General features: G+C 38.4%; 1 protein-coding gene across 5 annotated transcripts in view; it reads left to right on the forward strand.

Moving 5' to 3' along the window:
• stat5a (signal transducer and activator of transcription 5a) overlaps positions 1–14385 on the forward strand; it is a 146176-nt gene extending 131791 nt beyond the window's left edge. For all 5 annotated transcript variants that reach the window (XM_060848975.1, XM_060848977.1, XM_060848973.1 and 2 more), the window contains 7 exons: positions 1282–1488; positions 3793–3887; positions 4505–4647; positions 5044–5196; positions 5967–6018; positions 7709–7816; positions 8637–14385. In XM_060848975.1, the coding sequence (XP_060704958.1) occupies positions 1282–1488; positions 3793–3887; positions 4505–4647; positions 5044–5196; positions 5967–6018; positions 7709–7816; positions 8637–8763 (885 nt within the window). In that variant the 3' untranslated portion in view covers positions 8764–14385. The remainder of the gene's footprint in view (positions 1–1281; positions 1489–3792; positions 3888–4504; positions 4648–5043; positions 5197–5966; positions 6019–7708; positions 7817–8636) is intronic.
• The last annotated feature ends 7906 nt before the right edge of the window (positions 14386–22291 follow it).

Below are 22291 nucleotides of genomic sequence, written 5' to 3' on the forward strand. Positions count from 1 at the left end.
GACCCGCAACCCACCCATACCCCTTACCTAACACTACGGGCAATTTAGCATGGCCAATTCACCTGACCCACACATCTTTGGACTGTGGGAGGAAACCGGAGCACCCGGAGGAAACCCACGCAGACACGGGGAGAACGTGCAAACTCCACACAGTCAGTCGCCTGAGGCGGGAATTGAACTCAGGTCCCTGGCGCTGTGAGGCAGCAGTGCTAACCACTGTGCCACCGTGCCGCCTATATATATGTAAAATGTGTCAAATCCCCACAAATGAAATGGTAAATATAAACAATATTTGTCAGAATATGCGTAGCCAGGTGTTAAAAATAGAACATGAGATATGCTTACAAGCTCTATTTACAGAGATGCATGTGCACCTCCAAACCAACTAGTATAGGTATTTTTAGCCATAGGGGAGTCCTCAATTTATGTCCACCCACTAACTACATATAACTATTGGTATTTAAGCTTTTGTAAAATCCAGCATGGGAATGCTGTTTACTTGCGCACACATTTACGTTTCATTTCTTAAAAATGCACATGTCTTCATCGTCTAGATCTTTTGAAGACCAATTTGAGACTTTGTTTTGAACATCTTTTGTTATTTTAGTATGTCAAGTTTCCTGTTGGTTGAAGCTATCATGTGAGCTACTATGTCACTGAAATGCTTGATAAAATAAAGACAGTGTACCAATTTTGAAAGCTATATCTTGATTTGTGACACCCATGGTTCTAAAACTGCCTTCTAGTTAATTATTTTTCAATACTTGCAACTAGAATGGTTTAACAGCAAAGGCAGCTCTCACTATTTATTAATAAATGGCTTAGTAATTTTTTTGATAAAACATTTATACTGCTTTCATATTTTTGCTCCAATTTTGTTCAATTTTAAAAAAGTTGTAAGTTTGAATCATTATTTCAGCTTTTAGTCACTTGGATGCAACCTTAGTAAAATATTAATCATTTTGGCATGGTAGTCAGATACATCTATTGAGTGATACAGCAATGATAAAATCGAAGTTACAGCTTGTTTGTAAAATGTCCTTCACTGGCTTACAACTGTGTCATTAGTAATATTTTTGAAGTAACCTATTTGCCTGAGCTGACCCTCAGTCAGCATACTGCACCACGAGCTGCTTGATTTTTCTGTTATATGTCATGTTTGAATATGTATCAGTTGGTTATTTACTGCTCCATGTTGAAGTGTCTGAACTTTTATTGGGTAATAATGAAAAAATTAAACTGAGATATTTTGAAGTTCACACTACTTTTGTGTTTTTTCAGGGTCGGGTACCGTTTGTAGTTCCTGACAAAGTACTTTGGCCACAGTTATGTGAAGCTCTCAACATGAAGTTCAAAGCAGAGGTTCAAAGTAACAAAGGATTGTCAGAAGAAAATCTTGTTTTCTTAGCTCAGAAAGCATTCAGTAGTTCAGCCATACATGCAGATGATTACAGTAATATGACCATCTCTTGGTCCCAGTTTAATAGGGTAAGATACTATTTTAGTAGACATCTGGGGAAAAGCTGTTTTACAATTTTGTTGTGTGCTGGAAAATTTAAAAAAAACTTGCCAAAGTTGATACATAGCTCCAGAAAAGCTGACAATCAAAAACTAGAGCTAATATAGGCCTAACAACTGTAGTTATACCAAAATGTAATAGAACAGATGTTTCAGAGTAGCATTTAGTTTTCCACTCAAAGAGCTGAATACATCACAAAGATTGCAGTGTCATTCTGCATGATATGCTGAGACATTGTGGATATTTATTGGTACTTTGTATGTCATGGACCTTTGGTTGGCTAAAATATTCCCATTTGTCAGTGTAACAAATACATAAGTGGTAAATCAAAACACCTTTTCACAATATCACACATGCACTCTTCTCTTCTACCTATGGTCATTAATTGCTGGCAATTTATCTTCATCCTTGAATTTCACCATGATCTATTTCAATTCAGGGTTATATACTTTTTGCCGAGGTGATTTTATGGTGATGGCCAATGTTTATCTCTCAATTAACATCACCACAGCAATCCATCTTACTGTTATCACACTGCTGATAGTAGGAAATTTAAGCACAGCATCAAAAGTTGTGATGCTTCATTAGTGCTTGATTGGCTTCCAATATCCGGAATGTTAATAGCATTGATGGCTATGTGAAAAGTTGACATTTGGAATGGACCATTTTTCCATAGTTCTTGCTGCCTGTAATAAAAGAATTGTGGAGAAGATCCAGTACCTTCAATTACTTGGTCACAAGTAATCTTAACTGTATGTTGAATGGCTCGTGAGAATATCTGGTAATTCAAAGTTTGTGCGAAGATTTGTAGCTCGGGTGCTTGTTGTAGTGGTTCTGTCCGCCGAGCTGGAAGTTTTTGTTGCAAACGTTTCGTCCCCTGGCTAGGAGACATCATCAGTGCTGTGGAGCCTCCTGCGAAGCACTTCTTTGATGTTTCTTCCGGCATTTATAGTGGTCTGTCCTTGCCGTTCCGGGTGTCAGTTTCAGCTGTCCGCTGTAGTGATTGGTATATTGGGTCCAGGTCGATGTGTCTGTTGATGGAATTTGTGGATGAATGCCATGCCTCTAGGAATTCCCTGGCTGTTCTCTGTCTGGCTTGCCCTATGATAGTAGTGTTTTCCCAGTCGAATTCATGTTGCTTGTTGTCTGAGTGTGTGGCTACTAGGGATAGCTGGTCGTGTCGTTTCGTGGCTAGTTGGTGTTCATGTATGCGGATTGTTAGCTGTCTTCCTGTTTGTCCTATATAGTGTTTTGTGCAGTCCTTGCATGGTATTTTATAAACTACATTAGTTTTGCTCATGTTGGGTATTGGCTCCTTTGTTCTAGTAAGTTGTTGTCTGAGCGTGGCTGTTGGTTTGTGTGCCGTTATGAGTCCTAGGGGTCGCAGTAGTCTGGCTGTCAGTTCTGAAACGCTCCTGATGTATGGTACATCAGGAGCGTTTCAGAACTGACAGCCAGACTACTGCGACCCCTAGGACTCATAACGGCACACAAACCAACAGCCACGCTCAGACAACAACTTACTAGAACAAAGGAGCCAATACCCAACATGAGCAAAACTAATGTAGTTTATAAAATACCATGCAAGGACTGCACAAAACACTATATAGGACAAACAGGAAGACAGCTAACAATCCGCATACATGAACACCAACTAGCCACGAAACGACACGACCAGCTATCCCTAGTAGCCACACACTCAGACAACAAGCAACATGAATTCGACTGGGAAAACACTACTATCATAGGGCAAGCCAGACAGAGAACAGCCAGGGAATTCCTAGAGGCATGGCATTCATCCACAAATTCCATCAACAGACACATCGACCTGGACCCAATATACCAATCACTACAGCGGACAGCTGAAACTGACACCCGGAACGGCAAGGACAGACCACTATAAATGCCGGAAGAAACATCAAAGAAGCGCTTCGCAGGAGGCTCCACAGCACTGATGATGTCTCCTAGCCAGGGGACGAAACGTTTGCAACAAAAACTTCCAGCTCGGCGAACAGAACCACTACAATATCTGGTAAATTTGAGAATAGTTTAAAGGGCTAACTTAGTGTGTTAATGTTTAGATTTTATTTTGCTGATGCCATTAAACTTTGCTGAAATTGCCTAATACTCATTTCCTTTCTGAAGATGAAGGAATAAACATAATGAACAGGTGAATAAAATCAGGCTGAAAATATCTTAGTAATAACTTCTAAAGCTTCATTTATTTTGTCATATAAGTACATGTGGCATTTGAAATTTTCCTTTTCTTAAAGGAAAGTTTGCCAGGTAGAAATTTCACATTCTGGCAATGGTTTGATGGAGTCATGGAGCTGACAAAAAAGCATCTAAAGCCTCACTGGAATGACGGGTAATGTATTCTGCTTTCATTGTCTACAAAAATGTATTTTACAAATATGTTTTTGTCATGTTACTGTATTTAAATACTGTGCCAACAATTTGAAGTAGAACAAGCCATTTATAGTAGTAAGATTTTAAAGATTTATTTTTAATCAGATGACTTCAAGCCCGACACTGCAGTTGTTAGAAAAGACCCCTCCTAAAAGCTGACTTGTTTAGAACAACAATGTAGCTTCCTTTGCAGATCTAATTTCTCGAATTAAATCTCCTATATTTGTTAAATTAGTTAATCTCAGGAGAAAAATTGACTCTGGATTAATCTCAATCTTTGGAGATGGCTAAATTAACCTTGGTTCCTTTTCCAAATTGTCATATTATCCCTGCACAGGATCCATGTGGCATAATGCTTAAGAATGAAGTGCTTCCACGTATTTTGTATCTGAATGTCGTTGAAGAATTACTAAATTGGGCAAAGTTCCCAAGGGCACCATGTTCCTGTAGGAATCAGTGTTATCAGCAAGATGAGCAGAATAGTGTTTGAATACTACATTTTGTGACATAAATCCTATTTTGTACAAAATGTATATAAACTGTAGTAATTTGAATGCATATCTGTACTTCATGCAGGGCAATTTTGGGCTTTGTAAACAAGCAGCAGGCACAGGACATGCTGCTTTCCAAGCCAAATGGAACCTTCCTGCTGCGATTCAGTGACTCTGAAATTGGAGGGATTACAATAGCTTGGGGAGCAGATAATCCCAACAAAGCAGGTGTGGTCGTTAAAAAAAAAAATCACCTTCTTATTTCTGATTGTAGCAACTATCACAGCATCTGTGATTAAGAAAATTCCTTAACTACTCTTGGATATGTAATTGTACAAAGATTCTGTATTTAAGGGGGAAAATGCCTACCACGTTGTAATCTTTGATCATCACATAGTATGGTGCCATTGAAAGATCTATGATTACTGCAGCAGCTTTCTCAAAACTATCTGTTTAGCTCTGAAATGTTTAAACGGACTAAATTTGTTTCAGTTTGGTCCTCATATAAATGTATTGCTTATAAATTACATTGTTTGTACTTTTTGTAAACATGCTTCTGTTTTCCTGCTATACCCTACATTAGCTATTAAAGCTAATATTAAAACTGTATGTATTTTATAACAGAAAGAATGGTTTGGAATCTCATGCCTTACACAACCAAAGATTTTTCAATTCGATCATTGGCAGATCGTATCAGCGATCTCAATCATTTGCTGTACTTGTATCCTGACAGACCCAAAGATGATGTGTTTTCCAAATACTATACGCCACCATTATGTAAGTGTCATTTGCTTTATTTCTTATTACTTATGCTGTTTGTTTTAAGTCACAACTTTTTAATCTAATATTGATGTCTTGAATTCAAAATACTGTATGACACATAAGTTTTTCCAGCATATTTTGGAAATTAGTTAGTTTAGTAGTACATGCTTTAATTTTTTCAGAAGAACTGTCCTGTTTTGATCATAAATAATTAAATCCAATTTGTCTGTTAAAGTTATATACAAATTAATGATAGAGTTTACTACTTTTGAGAGTATTTGAGTTATATGACTAACCAAGCAGAACACTATATAATAAACATGTTAGTGTAGTCACAAACTTATGGAGGCTTGAGCCTTTGTGTTCAATATTTGTCAGTTTGTTGGGCTAAACAGGCAATTACACATGGGCACTGGGGAGGGGGAGAAATCAGGATGAATCATTCAGCATCATGCTTGATTACTCACTAGCGACTGTTGATCAAGTTTCACCAGTTGATGCCTATGAGCAGATCATCTCCCTGCTTCTTAACCATGTGATATAAAGGGAAATGATGTATATCAAATAACATAGTTAATGTAAAATGAAAATACTTCACAAAGTCTTCCATTGTGCACTTTACTGGAAATGTGATTGTTCCAATCGGTTAATATTAAAGGTGAATCATTATGCATCTTGATTCTGCAACACTGATTTACTTCAGCTGTCTTAATTCTAGAAATTATTAAAATCTGTTAATTATTTAATATTGTAATAAAGTTAATTTTCTATTTTCTCTCAACTAGCAAAAGCAGTAGATGGGTATGTAAAACCACAGATCAAACAGGTAGTTCCAGAGTAAGTACTTTGTGGTGACATTTTATTTTAATTTATTTGTTACAAACGTTTTTATTTTATTCTTTAATAAACACACACTGTCTGGAATAATGGTGGATTCAGACAGGCTCCTATGCATCAACTGTTATTCTGAAATTGTTTGTTCAAATATATTTTCACACTATGGAGATGCCGATGTTGGACTGGGGTGTACAAAGTTAAAAATCTCACAACACCAGGTTATAGTCCTACAGGTTTAGTTGGAAGCACTAGCTTTCAGAGCGCTGCAACCACCTAATGAAGGAGCAACGCTCCGAAAGCTAATTAAATCTGTTGGACCATAACCTGCTGTTGTGTGATTTTTAACTTTAAAGTTTCATAGGTGAAGTGAGCAAAAGATAAACTAGTCATGGGTTACTTAGTAAATCTGCATCAGAAAATCATGTCTTGAGATTGGAACTTGCCGTAGTAATCTTTTAATTGCTGCATTACTTAGTTGATTCAGTTATAGTTTTCTACTTCATCTGTTTGTTAATCCTACTTATAATTGTGTACTCATATGTCAAGAGTTTATAATGTGTGGTAAGCTACTAAGGAAAGGAAACAATATGATTGTTCTCCTTTTCGTTTAATGAGATAGTAAAAAGAGAAAATCTTTAGCCCTTTTAGAGATCATCCTACCACTAATCATGATATTATGTTCATTCCAGTTTGCAATTTAGCTGGTAATTTGGCATGGATTTTCGGAGTATTAAAAAAAATACATTAGAAAAATATGTACAAGGACTAGAATATCAGCATACATTTGTTAACACAAAAATGTCTCTGGAGAGAGCAGTTTTGATTGTCTGTAATGTGGGATCTTTGCTATGGCATTCCCAATACTTTCCTCAGTAAGGAACCTTGCCATTGTAGTATCAAGATGATGATTGGTATGCTTATCTTTTATTGGTCAGTGCTTTGAGTATCGTGGCTATACAGGACATTGGTTAGGCCACTTCTGGAATCCTGTGTTCTGGTCTCCATGCTATAGGGAGGATGGTGTGAAACTTGAAAGGGTTCAGCAAAGAATTACAAGGATGTTGCCAGGATTGGAGGGTTTGAGCTATAGAGAGAGGCTGAATAGGCTAGGGCTATTTTCCCTTGAGCATTAGAGGCTAGGGGGGGACCTTATGGAGGTTTATAAAATCATGAGGGGCATGGATAGGATAAATAGACGAAGTCTTTTCCCCAGAGTAGGGTTTCCAAAACTAGAGGGCATCAGTTTAAGGTGAGGTGGGGGTGAAGATTTAAAAAGGACTTAAGGGGCAACTTTTTGACGGAGAGGGTGGTGCGAGTATGGAATGAGCTGCCAAAGGAAGTGGTGGAGGCTGGTACATTTACAACATTTAAAAAGCATCTGGATGGGTATATGAATAGGAAGGGTTCAGAGGGATATGGGTTAAATATGGCAAATGGACTAGATTAAGTTAGGATATCTGCTCAGCATGAACAAGTTGGACCAAAGGGTCTGTTTTCACACTGCACATCTATAACTCTAGCATCTCTGTCCTTGATAAGTAGATTATCAGAATTTAAGATGCTGTGCCATTAGGTTGTGTGGAATTATATTGTTGCATCTGTATTGGAATGTCAGCAATTATCTTGTGTACATTTGCTTTTTAAAAAAGCTGTTATGCTGTGCTTAGATTTGAACTGTTTCTGTTTACAGGTTTGCTACAGCATCATCTGATGCTACATCATCAAGCAGTACTTATATGGAGCGAGCAGCATCACCTGCAGTTTGTCCCCCACCTCAGTATCCCCTCTATTCACAAAAGTAAGAATTTTTTTTCAATTGTTATTTTGTTTTAGTGGCTTTTTAGTATAATTATTTCCCTCAATAGAGCAAGAAGTGTTTCTTATGAACAGATCGTTTCCTTCTATGGTCCAATTGATGGATCTTTTACATTACTATTCCAAGGCTACGCCTTCCTTAATCCTCTATTCAAGTCTTTAACATTTCTCCTTCCTTCTCTCATGCTTTCTTTGAGCTATGTCATGAAACCTTAACATCTAATTTTATGACTCTGTTTCCAATTGACCTTCATTCCATCCCCATCTTTAGCTACTGTCTTGGGCATGATAAATGCTTATAACCATGGTGGCTTACTTTTGATTAGGAGATAAATTCACCCAGGCCGATCAAACAGGTTACGTTTACAACATTGCTGTTCTCTAACCACTTCAATTTATGCGCTGCTGAAACCATAATCCATGCCTTCAACAATATGATTTCTAAAACTCTCCAGTTCTCTCTCTCTCTCTCTCTCTTTAGGAAGCTCTTACAATTGTACCTCTCTAACGAAATGTTTTTTAACCTATCCAAGTATCTTTGCTTGGCTTATCTGTTTGCCTAATTACTCTACTGTAAAACATCTTGAGATGTGGTTCTACTTCTAATAAGCACTTAATGTATATTGTTGACAAACCTTTGATATTAGACGTACAGAACAATGGAATGGTCTTGGTGGGTAGATTGTATTTTCAAAGATGCAGTCAAAAAGTACAAAATCAATTAATTTTCACAGATGAGACTTGTTTTATTGTCCTTTTGTTGAATTGAGTCAATTTCTAATAATATTTCATTTTTTAATTAGCCCAGACAGTATGCTTGATCCTGAAGGGGATTTTGACCTAGATGATACAATGGATGTTGCCAGACATGTGGAGGAGCTTCTGCGCAGGCCAATTGATAATCAATGGCTTCCTCATCAACCAACATGATTGACAATCCCCACCTCATAGAAATTATTGTTTCTTATGGTTTCATTCCATAAGTTGCTTCATTTCCAAATCATTCATAATGTGAAATGTTAATAATCCTCGTGAAGCTAATATTTTTGTGCATGTTGAAGCAACGCAAATGTTTTTAAATGTCTTGTTTGCTTAGAATAAGGCTGCAGTTTTGGCAACTCTGGATTATGGTTTTCTGTTGTACAAAATGAAAGTTGCTATTTGCATGATTTTTATTTACCCTTGGAAATTGTTACTTTTTTTGGTAGATCAGAGTACAGTTTTAATTTCTATTTTAGTCTGTTTTGTTTCACAAGTCAAATAGACAATTAAAACCCAATTTGAACACTGCCTTTACCAAGTCAGTCCGAGCTACTTCAGTTATATATGGGTTCTACTACTTCAATCATTTTCTCGGATAGTTGTGTTTTGTTGGAAATCAATTTTCAGTTTTTTGGTTAGTAACTTCAGTTGAACACTGGGTCATAAATTGGCACAGGCAAGCCACGATGATGACAATTTTACTCATTAAGCAAAGTTTAGACTCATCTTAAAGGTTTTGTGACATATTCACATTGAGACATTTAGGAAGGGTAGTTTATGATGTATATTTTTGTATCACTTAACTATTTGCTTGCCTTGGTTGTTTCCAGGATCACTATGTATTTTTTTTAAATGAAAAACACATTTGGCCTCTTTTACAATCAGGACAGTTTTAGAGGAGGTTCTTGTTACATATGTATAAGAAGTGCATGTGTTTGGTGTGACATGGCTGTCAAGATTTGCACTGAACAAAATCAAGACATTACCAAGGCACTCTTAAGCTAACTAGTTTGTATATGTCAACATGTACAAAACTGCCTAGTTGCCAAGATTCATTCACACAACTAGTTACCTTAGGACTCTTAACTTATAAATTTTAAAATTTCTGATCCAGGCATCGGTGCACAGCAGCTATTACTCAGATCATGTAAGGGCAATATTCTACACACAGGGCCACCAGGAAGAAAAGATCTGTTGAATTAATTTAGTTGCCCTTGTAGCGAAGTTGAAGATTTTTCTTCAATCTCTGCCATGATTTGCCAATATCTTGATAACTTCTCCTTTCTGACTGTGTGAAAAAGAATTTAAAACATTTTGACTTACAAGTAGATATAAATTGTAATGAGGAAAAATAGCCAGGCTCATTTCTGAGATGCCTTAATAAGCTGTATTGGATAGTAATTGGTGCAGTAGAGCATTGTATTAGAAGTTTATTTATATGGTGTTGGGTGTTACTCTGACTATACTTGATCCTAGCAGTACTGGGACATCAGTTGAACAAAGGTTATTCCTTGATACAGCAGAAATCTTTCAGAGGGACTACCCCTCTAGTAAATGGACAAAGGGAAATTTTTTTATCATTTCTTTTTGAACAACCACTAGACAATGTACAGAAATTGAAACAGTGTTCATTCTTTTAAAGGGGTGCCCACTCTGATATTTGCCATAATCCCTTGTTGAGGAATGTCATGATCAGCCTAATAACCACAAACAAAAAGGGGAGGATGGAAACAATGCAGATGTTTACAATTTAAATTATCCAGTGTACTTTCCCATAAAAATATAGAGTATTCTAACAGCTTATGCCCATTGCTTATTGCCTTTTTGTTAATATGCCCAGGTCTACTGAGATGTAACGTTTTCTTTTATAGTTAGAATATTTGGTTATCTTTAGTGTATACTAACAAAAGATCAGTGTATTGCTACTGCCAAACAATTTTTGCTAGTTTGGATATTTGTTAATCTGTACATATATTGGAGAAAAAATTGTTTCTTCTTCAGGGTTTCTGCATCCAATAAACTTTTGTCTCATTGCAATGTAACAGGAGAAAATTACTTTCTATCTCTTTAAATTCTGAGAGGAATGCCTCCAGTATTTGATTATTTCTGAAACTAATACTTCATACTGCATTCCCCTACTTTACCTGTTGTTGGTTTATATTTACCATTAATAGAATGTTCATCCTAAAAGTATTCAAGCCACTTTTTAAGAGTGACATTACATTGAATTAATTTCTGAAGCTTCTTTTAATGCATGAACTGATTTTGATACAGACTTGTGCACTTTTCTATAATGTTGGCCAGTATTAAAGAACACATTTTCCCCTTTGTGTTAGATTTAGTGGCACAATGGACTTGTGTATATCAGGGTATGAATCAACTGGTGGAAGCATCTCTTCCAAGCTGAGTTCTATATTTGCTTACACCGCTTTCTCTCAGCTGAAAGTTGTCAGTCTATAATCACATGATTCAGTAGCATGTTATGGAAACTTTCAATATTGCTAGTCTATGAAGTGACTATATAAAATGTAGTACTGCATCTCTGAAATTAGAATTTTGATGCATTATTGACATAGTATGGGGAAATCATATGGTAAATTTAATATTCACTATCCCAGATCAATGCCTTTTTTTTGAGGATCCTTTACCAATTCAAACATTACGATTACCAGCCTTGAAAGAGTTGTCTGATTTAACTGTGGTTATTTCTGTGCTGTAACTTCCTGATTGCTGTAGGTGGATTCTTGGTGAGTATGGGTGTCACAGTTCATTGGGAGTAGGTGAGAATATAGATTTGAGTCCATAATCAGATCTTATTGAATAGTGGAACAAGCTCAAGGGATCGAATAGCCTACTGCTGCCTCTAATTTGTACATTCAAACCTAGGGTGGATTTCTGATGCAGTCAGGTTTCCATCTATGGCTTCTTCAAGCCAAGACACACAATGCTGAACCACGCAAATACAATTCTTCATTATTTAGGCACCTCTCACATATTGTTAAGAATTTTCTAATCTTGATTGGTTATCTATTCCAAGCCATACATTTAATATATCACAGTTCCTTCATTTGTTGTGGGGTTAAAATCCTGGAGCCCCTAATCCAACAGTACTGTGATAGTATCTTCACACAAACTGCAGCAGTTCAAGAAAGCTCACCCTCATATTATGAGCCACGAGAGACTGACAATAAATGGTTGTCTTGCTATTAATGTCCATACTGTTTTCATGAATACAATATTTTTTCTCATAATATTCAGGATTATTCCACGTGCCAACACTTCGTGCATGTACTGCTCTTTCTCCACTACTCAGAAAGGCCTTGGAGGACTTGTATGATGAGGGCTTTGTTTTTACACCTAAACGTAGTCTGTTCATCACATTCTGATGTGATGTTAAGGTAATTATATTGTACCCAGGAATCCAGACCCTTAGTTGGGTCTGATAAGCAGCATTTAATAACCAAAATTAATAGAGTACAGCAGTTTAGTCACAAAAATCCCAAAGATCTACTTACCTATAATTTATTGCCAATAGAAATCGACAGTAAACTCTAGCTGGAGCATTTTGACGAAATTGAACCTAGTATTTGAGAAACACGAAAGAATGATTTGTTTTGTCAGGCAGTTAAATGAAAAATTATGTTTACCAAAAATTGCAGTTTAAATTTCGTCAGCAACTGAGGAGTACTTGAAGCCTATATCAGCAAAAGTAGAGACTGTTTTCCTCTTAAAATTGATGTTAGTTGTGAAGAATAACAAAATAATTTTGCATTTATATAGTGCATTTAATGTTCTAAGTATCCCTAAGTACTTCGCAGGTGTTGAAGAAAAGCTTAGAGGAGATGTGCAAAGGGAATTGCAAAGCTAACGCAGCTACCCATGTTGGTATGATTAACATCAAGTTTAGACAAAAATTTGTGGTCTGCAGAGATCTAAAGAATGGGTTATGACGCTGAAAGAAACTACAAAGTGAAGGGTCAAGGCCAGAGATTTGAAAACAAGGCTGCAAATCTTTAACAGACAGAGAGGGAACTGCAGATGCTGGAGATCAGAGTCGAGAGTGTGGTGCTGGAAAAGCACAGCAGATTAGACAACATCCGACGAGCAGGAGAATCAACGTTTCGGGCATAAGCCCTTCATGAGGAGGGCTTATGCCTGAAACATCGATTCTTCTGCTCCTTGGATGCTGCCTGACCTACTGTGCCTTTCCACACTCTTGACTGCAAATCTTAAGTTGTGGTATTGATTGGTTGGGAGCTAATGCTAAATTGCAAGCCCAGCAGAGATGGGTAAGGATGGCTTGTTGCAAATTTAGGTTGTGGGCAACAGAGCTGTAAAAAACCAAGCTCTGTGGAGGATAGAACATGGGGCCTGACCAGGAATGCATTGGAATAATCAAGCCCATAAATAACAGATGCGGATGAGGCATTCTGCAGTTGATAAGTTGAGGCAAGTTTGAAATTAGGCTGTTATTAAGGTGAAAATAAATGAATGTGTGATAAGATCAACTTGGGTCCAGTAGAGCATCAGTGTTACAAATTGTGTAGTTCAGTTTTAAATAGCCAAGGAAATGGATGGAGTTAGCAATATTTCAGTGACATAGAAGGTGCGATTACCTACCTTTGTCTTTCACAAAGTATAAAGTCTTGAATAAACCACAATCCCTTGATAATTTAAGCTTTAATATTTTAGTTACTTTATGATCAATAAGTGTGTGGTTCTGAGATATACATGCTGGAAGTTGGAGTCAGGTAGGGTATGATTCACACGCTAAGAAATAAAATTGATTTCTCCAGAACCAATAGAATTGTAGAACTAATTAATCGAAATGAAAGACACAATAAAATTTGAAAAACAATTAAGATTCCATAAGTTTAGTCTTAGTAGATTTGACTCATACTCGCTGCTGAGTTTAGCCTTATTGTTCACAGTCTAAAGTCTGAAAAGTAAGCTAAAGCTCCTAACGGTACCAGCAACCATTGCTGAAAGCACTTCTGATATTAGCTAAGAAGGTTTTTGGCTTTGGTGTGACTTTGAATAGCAACTACTGTATTTATCTGTCATGGAGCAAGCCTAAACACATGATTGTGATTTGTCCATTCTTCGTTCATGGAAGGTATAGAAGTAAGTTGACCCCAGTTTATTCCCATAAAATATTCCAAATGCAGTTGTTCAGGGTTACACAATGGTTCATGCTCCAAATGTTTTCTTGTAAGATATTATTCAGTAAGTTGAACTCAACTTCCATATTTACTTCAGTGCACATATTCAGATACCCTTAATTTCAGAGACCTTAACGTTAGTGAACCTGAAACCAACTGGTCAAAAATAAACCAGATACAGTAGCTAAGTGCAAGGTTATATACAGTATGAGGACCTAGAATGAGGCATTCCTGTGTGAATTTAAAGTGATAAGTGTACTGCATTTTTCATTTGGGCTTGCAATTGTGAAAGTACTTCAATATGTGAAGGACCCCTGAATATGAAGAAAGTGGAGGGTAATTACACCTTCAATGAATTTTCAATCTGCCCCACTTATTACTATCTTGAAATGATCTAATTGTATCTTATTTGGGAGAAAAAGGAACAATTTATTCTCTATCCGATTTTAGTAATACCAGCAAAAGCAATATTTTTAATTGGACACCTGACTTCTGTAGTATTTGTTCTTCATTGTGCTTATGCTGTGTATACCATAAAACAGTAAAGAATTAACGGTGATGATTTATGGTTCATCTTCACTAAGTTCATAATGCAATCATTTCAGTTCATTTTTACTGTGCTTTCATGAATTTTGTTACAAAAGAACTATTGTAATAACATAAATAAACGTTTACAATCTAAAAGTTCGTTTAAATTGGATAGAATGTATGTCTGCTAATAGGTTTTACCAGTAAATTGATTTATTTTTTAACTACCTCTTTGTTGTCTGCAAGCTTCTCTCCTCGACATACACTAGGTTAAGGAGGTTTCGATCATAGCAAAATGTTTGACATTAACTTTCTTTTTATTGATATAGATTTGATATTTTGGGTAGTCAACTCTGGTTAGTCATGTTTCTAGACCTGGTCACATGACTCTGCTGCAACAATTCCTGCTCGACTACATCCATAATCCTGGAACACAGTCAGCAATTAGAAAATAAAATTGACTCTTACTCAATTGATGAATTCTAACTGTCAGTCAGGCAGCCTTTCTCTTCCCTCCTGTCCAATGTTTTCTAATTGTAAGGAAAATGATTCAAAAAATTTTAAACACTTAATTTCCAAACCCTGATGATTTTTCTCCAGAATTGCTTGCAGAATTGTCCTGACAATTCATCTTTAGTTCCTACAAGAAAAATCTGAAATGTGTTAATACAGAAACATATTCACACAAAGATTTAAGGCAAAATACAAGAGAGTCTTAGAGCTTTACATCCCAGTTATTGAGCACATCTCTGCTTGAGTCCTATTTTCCAGCACTTGGCCCGTGACCTTGTATGCTATGGTATTTCAAATGATCATCGAAGTACTACTAAAATATTCATAATGGTTCTTGCCTCTGCACTCTTTTGGGCAATGAGTTACAGATACTCACCACCCTCTATGTAAAATAAATCTTAAATCCCTTCCAAACTGTCTGCCTTTTACTTTAAATCTTTGCCTCTAGGTTACTGATCCCTCTACCAAAGGGAAAGATTTCTTCCTGTCTTCCCTGTCTAAGCTCCTGATAATTTTGTACACCTCAATCAGATCCATCCTCCACCTTCTCAAAGAAAAATAACCCCAGCCTATCTTATCTCAAAGCTGAAACTGTCCAGTCCAAACAACATCTTGGTGAACCTCCTGTGCACCTTCTCCACAGTAATCACATCCTTCCTAGAGCTTGGCAACCAGAGGTGTGCACACTACTCCATCTATGGCCTAACTAACGCCTTGTACAGCTCCCTTATAACCTTCCTGCTCTTATATTCAGTACCTTGACTAATAAACGCAAGTGTCCCATATGTTGCCTTCACCATCTTACCCACCTGTCCTGTTGTCTTTAATGATCTGTGGACTTGTATACTTGTCGGTGAATTTCTGTACTTCCTCGGGTCCTACCATTTGTTATATACTCCCTTGTCAGTCATCCAAAAAATGCACCACCTCTCACTTTTCAGGCTAAATTCCATGTGTTGTTATTCTGCCCATCTGATCAGCCCATCTGTGTTGACATGTAGTCTAAGGCTTTCCTCTTTGCTATCTACCACACCACAAATGCTTGTGGCATTTGCAAACTTGCTGATCAAACCTCCTATATTCATGTCTACGACATCGTTGATATTAACTAAAAACAGCAAGGGACCCAGCATCTTGAGAACCCTGTGGTAAGGCACAAAATGCAGGCTTCCAAACACAAAAAACTTTGAGCATCACTTCCTAGCTCCTGCCATTAAGCCAATTTTGGATCCAATTTGCTCAATTGCTTTGAAACCCACATGCAGTTTTCCATGTAAGACCTTGTCAAAACCCTTACCAAAGTCTCTAGGCTACATTGATTGTACTGCCCTCATCCACACCTTGTCACCACCTCAAAAAAATTCAAATCTGTCAGACATGATCTTCCCCTGATGAAGCCACACATATCTTGATAAATCAGCGCAGGACTTATACACTTAATATTAAGGTCCTGGGTTCGTAGTTCCTTGAAAGTAGAGTCGCAGGAAGATAGGATAGTGAAGCATATAGTATGCTTTCTTTTATTGTTCAGAGCATTGAGTGTAGGCGTTGGAAGGCCATTCTGCGATTGTACAGAATATTGATTAGGCCACTTTTGGAATATTCATGCAATTCTAGTTTCCTTCTTATTGGAAGGATGTTGTGAAACTTGAAAGAGTTCAGAAAAGATTTGTAAGGATGTTGTCAGGGTTGGAGGATTTGAGCTATAGGGAGAGGCCGGGGCTGTTCTTCCTGGTGTATCGGAGGCTGAGGGGTGACCTTATAGAGGTTTATAAAATCATGAGGGGCATGGATAAGGTGAATATATAAGGTCTTTTTCCTGGGTGTGGTGAGCCCAGAACTAGAGGGCATAGGTTTAGGGTGAGAGGGGAAAGATATAAATCAGACCCAAGGGGCAATCTTTTCATGCAGAGGGTGGTGTGTGTTTGGAATAAGCTGCCAGAGGAAGTAATGGAGGCTGGTAAAATTACATTTAAATGGCATCTGGATGGGTATACGAATAGGAAGGATTTAGAGTCATAGTGCTGGCAAATGGGATGAGATTAGGTTAGGATATCCAGTTGGCATGAACAAGTTGGACTGAAGGGTCTGTTTCCATGATGTACATCTCTATGACTTTAATCTTTGCTATCCAAGTGGAGATTAATTCTGTCCATCAGAATTTATCCAGTAGTTTTCCTACCACTAATGTTAGGTTCACTGGTCTATAGTCCCCTGGTTTATCTCAACCATTATTCAAGAAGGGTGGTAATGTTTTCATTTCAATTCAGAAATGAGATCATGAGAGTCCAGAGAAATTATATTCCTGTTAGGGTGAAAGGAAAGGCTGGTAGGGAGAGGGAATTTTTTTTTATTAGATTAGATTTACAGTGTGGAAACAGGCCCTTCGGCCCAACAAGTCCACACCGACCCGCCGAAGCGAAACCCACCCATACCCCAACATTTACCCCTTACCTAACACTACGGGCAATTTAGCATGGCCAATTCACCTGACCCGCACATCTTTGGACTGTGGGAGGAAACCGGAGCACCCGGAGGAAACCCACGCTGACACGGGGAGAACGTGCAAACTCCACACAGTCAGTCGCCTGAGTCGGGAATTGAACCCGGGTCTTCAGGCGCTGTGAGGCAGCAGTGCTAACCACTGTGCCACCGTGCCGCCCACACGGTGGATGACTAAAGAAATTGAGGGTTTGGTTAAGAAAAAGAAGGAAGCATATGTAGGGTATAGACAGGATAGATTGCGTGAATCCTTAAAAGAGTATTAAAAAAGTAGGAGTATACGTAAGAGGGAAATCAGGAGGGCAAAAAGGGCACATGAGATAGCTTTGGCAAATAGAATTAAGGAGAATCCAAAGAATTTTGACAAATATATTAAGGACAAAAGGGTAACTAGGGAGAGAAAAGGGCCCCTCAGATCAGCCTTTGTGTGGAGCCGCAGAAAATGGGGGAGATACTAAATGAGTATTTTGCATCAGTATTTACCATGGTAAAGGATATGGAAGATATAGACTGCAGGGAAATAGATGGTGACATCTTGCAAAATGTCCATATTACAGAGGAGGAAGTGCTGGATATCTCTAAACAGGTAAAGGTTGATAAATCCCCAGGACCTGATCAGGTGTACCCTAGAATTCTTTGGGAAGCTAGAGAAGTGATTGCTGGGCCTCTTGCTGAGATATTTGTCTCATCAATAGTCACAAGTGAGGTGCCGGAAGACAGGAGGTTGGCTAACATGGTGCCACTGTTTAAGAAGGGTGGTAAGGACAAGCCAGGGAACTACAGATCAGTGAGCCTGACGTCGGTGGTAGGCAAGTTGTTGGAGGGAATCCTGAGGGACAGAATGTACATGCACTTGGAAAGGCAAGGAGTGATTAGGAGTAGTCAACATGGCGTTGTGCATGGGAAATCATGTCTCACAAACTTGATTGAGTTTTTGAAGAAGTAACAAAGAAGATTGATGAGGGCAGAGCAGTAGATGTGATCTATATGGACTTCAGTAAGGCATTTGACAAGGTTCGAGGAGAAAGTGAGGACTGCAGATGCTGGAGATCAGAGCTGAAAATGTGTTGCTGGAAAAGCGTAGCAGGTCAGGCAGCAACCAAAGAGCAGGAGGATCGATGTTTCGGGCATGAGCCCTTTTCAGGAATCTTTAAAAAAAAGTTTGAGAACGTGGCTGAAGAGCTTCTGGGCAGAGGAGATGACCTGGGGTGTGCAGTGACAGAAGGACTCACTGAAATCCTTGTAGAGGGAGGAAGAGAGCAGCAGATCAGGCAGAATCCAAAGAGCAGAAGAATCGACGTCTCGGGCATGAGCCCTTCTTCAGGAATGTTTGACAAGGTTCCCCATGCGAGACTGATTAGCAAGGTTAGATCTCATGGAATACAGGGAGAACTAGTCATTTGGATACAGAACTGGCTCAAAGGTAGAAGCCAGAGGATGGTGGTGGTGGAGGGTTGTTTTTCAGACTGGAGGCCTGTGACCAGTGGAGTGCCACAAGGATTGGTGCTGGGTCCTCTATTTTTAGTCATTTTTGATATAAATGATTTGGATGCGAGCATAAGAGGTACAGTTAGTAAGTTTGCAGATGACACCAAAATTGAGGTGTAGTGGACAGCAAAGAGGGTTACCTCTGATTACAACAGGATCTTGACCAGATGCGCCAATGGGCTGAGAAGTGGCAGATGGAGTTTAATTCAGATAATTGCGAGGTGCTGCATTTTGGGAGAACAAATCTTAGCAGGACTTATACACTTAATGGTAAGGTCCTAGGGAGTGTTGCTGAACAAAGAAACCTTGGATTGCAGGTTCATAGGTCCTTGAAAGTGGAGTCGCAGGTAGATAGGATAGTGAAGAAGGCGTTTGGTATGCTTTCCTTTTTTGGTCAGATTACTGAGTACAGGAGTTGGGAGGTCATGTTGCAACTGTACAGGACATTGGTTAGACCACTGTTGGAATATTGTGTGCAATTCTGGTCTCCCTCCTATTGGAAAGATGTTGTGAAACTTGAAAGGGTTCAGAAAAGATTGACAAGGATGTTGCCAGGGTTGGAGGATCTGAGCTACAGGGAGAGGCTGAACAGGCTGGGGCAGTTTTCCCTGCAGCGTGGGCAGCTGAGGGGTGACGTTATAGAGGTTTACAAAATTATGAGGGGCGTGGAGAGGGTAACTAGGCAAAGTCTTTTCCCTGGGGTGGGGAGTCCCGAACTAGAGGGCATAGGTTTAGGGTGAGAGGGGAAAGATATAAAAGAGACCTAAGGGGCAATGTTTTCACGCAGAGGGTAGTACCTGTATGGAATGAGCTGCCAGAGGATGTGGTGGAGGCTAGTACAATTGCAACATTTAAAAGGCATCGGGATGGGTATATGAATGGGAAGGGTTTGGAGGGATATGAGTCGCGTGCTGGCAGGTGGGACTAGATAGGGTAGGTATATCTGGTCGGCATGGACGTGTTGGACTGAAGGGTCTGTTTCCATGCTGCATATTTCTATGACTCTAAGTGAACCTATACATGGTGTCACTGCATTGCAAACCAGCTATTTGGCCACTTGAGCTCCATGACCCCCCAGTGATCTACAACCTCTTCCAATGGGCATAAGATACAGAAGTCTGAACAGTTTCTTCCTGGCTGTAACTGGACTCATGAATGGACTCTGTCTAGCCTCAAACAATGCTAATCTTGCCTAGTGCATGCCTTATGCAATGTAACCTGCGTGTCTCTCAAGTCTTTTTGATCTGTATATCCTTGCTTACTATGATCTGCCTATACTGCTCGTAAACAAAACTTTTACTGTAATGTGACAATCAATCAGACGGCTGATTGGTGATGCCAATAGCATGGGCTCAATTCCTGTACCAGCTGAGGTTATTTAGGTTTTGCCTTCTCAACCTTGCCTGAGGTGTGGTGACCCTCAGGTTGTAAGATGTGGTATTATGATTCTCTTTATTAACTCACTCTCGAGCACTCCTGTTTACTATACTGTGTTTCATTAATAACTCCGATATTGTATTATAATTCTCTTTACTAACTCACAAGCACTCTTTATTGTACCACGATTCCATTCATTTCTTCAGAAAATAGCATTTTTGTCGTACATTTTACTCTTACAAGCTAAACTAAATTAAATACTCCTTCCTAGGCTGCTGACCCATCACTTTCTTTACACCTAACAATTCTTATCAGCCCTATGCTAAGCAGTAAACAGTATTTAGACCTCTTTCTATATCAAAGGCTACCCCTGAATTAAGGGTTGTTATGATAACCTGCTCAGAACAACGCTATCCCTGCCATTGTGTCATCATAACTCACTTGAAACTATAGAAAGATTATAATATTAATAGCTCTTAGTAATCATCTCTCAGGACCTGAATAGACTGCAGGACATCAAACCATTTCCTCAACCAGCATGTCCATACAGTCCACTACTTTTTACTTCTTTGAAATGTCTGTAACACTGTACTACCTATTTCTAACTTTTATTCAGGACTATCATCCTGTGCTAACTATTTGATTTATTGATTACAACTGATTTATACTTTTTAAATTCATTAAATAAGGCCACTACCCTCTTTAAGAAACTTACTATCAAAACAGCGTTTCAGTGAAATCAAATGAATGAATGTGTAGGAATTGTTAAAAACCGGCAATTGTAGATAAAAATCTCATGACCGAACAACGGGAGATCAGTTCAATATACTCTATACTTTTACTTAAGTAAAAAAAAATACATATACTATTTAGATCATGTAGGTCTAGTATTTTTATTAATATTACTAACTGCAAGCTCAGATCAGACAGACATTCTAATCCCATAAGGGGTAAAGCGCCAGCATTTAGCAAGTGCTTAAACTGTCTCCTTCCCTGGGACAGATGTCACACAAACTTGTGTACAGTACAATCACTATTTGATACCATAGTGCTAAAATGTTAATGTATGTAAAAACCGTGTGTAAAAGAGGCTGCTGTAAAACCGTACTTTGAATTCCATTGCCACCTCAAACTGTGCCTCTGCGGATGCTCAATAAGGAGGCTATTGAACATCAATCTCAGTCGCTATTGAACATGATTCCACACCAGACAGAATTTGAAAATTAACATCAGGTCCCTGGTCCCACAATAGTCTAGAACGCATCTCATCTGGGCCTGTGGATGTCTCCAATTTTAAGCCTACTAAAACTGCTAATACTCCTTCCGCTCAATTAAGTTGTTCATGTATATCACAGTTCTCTTCCCTGATTTCTAAGCTGACAAATTCTTCTCTGTTGTGAATATAAATGTAATGTATTAATTTAAAGTCTCACCTGTGCCTTGCTGCTCCACCCACAATTGGGCACTTATCTCTGCTGTTCATCACTTTCTCTGCTTATCATCTTATCCCTAATAAATTTACAACTTTGGATTTTCCTTTATCATACCCACCAGTGATTTTTCATGTTCATTATTTGCTTTCCTAATTTATTGTGAAGTAACTTCCTGCATTGACTACACCTCTAGGATTTCTGTTGTTGTAAGCTCTTGTATTCTACCATAAGCTTCCCATTTATTTTCTTCATTCAATCATATACGTTCCTCAATATCGAAGGTTCTCTGGAATTTTGGTCCAACTCTTCACCTTTACAAGAATATGTTGGCCCTGTACTTTCATTTTTCCCACTGCTCCAATGTAGATTCTTGTACAGTTGAACTGCCCTCAGTCTAATACTGCAATATATAAGCAATTGTTGAAGCCAAGTCACATTCAAGTGTGAACAAAGTGGAGAATGTATCTGAGGGATATTGGAGTGGAATACAAAATTGGGGATCTAACCTCACATTTTTTTATTTATTTGTCTTTCAAATGCTTCAATATTCTATACACCTAAACTGCTTGGAAATATTGTAGTTTTGTGAATAGCAAGATCTCGGACTCCCGAGATAGCTAGTTTGGTTGATGAGAGAGAAATGGCAGCCTGTTTACAGGCAGGTGCAGCTTTAATGTCTTTTCTCTAACAATA

The sequence above is a fragment of the Hemiscyllium ocellatum genome, chromosome 32 (genome assembly GCF_020745735.1).
Source record: "Hemiscyllium ocellatum isolate sHemOce1 chromosome 32, sHemOce1.pat.X.cur, whole genome shotgun sequence".
NCBI classification, from domain to species: domain Eukaryota; kingdom Metazoa; phylum Chordata; class Chondrichthyes; order Orectolobiformes; family Hemiscylliidae; genus Hemiscyllium; species Hemiscyllium ocellatum.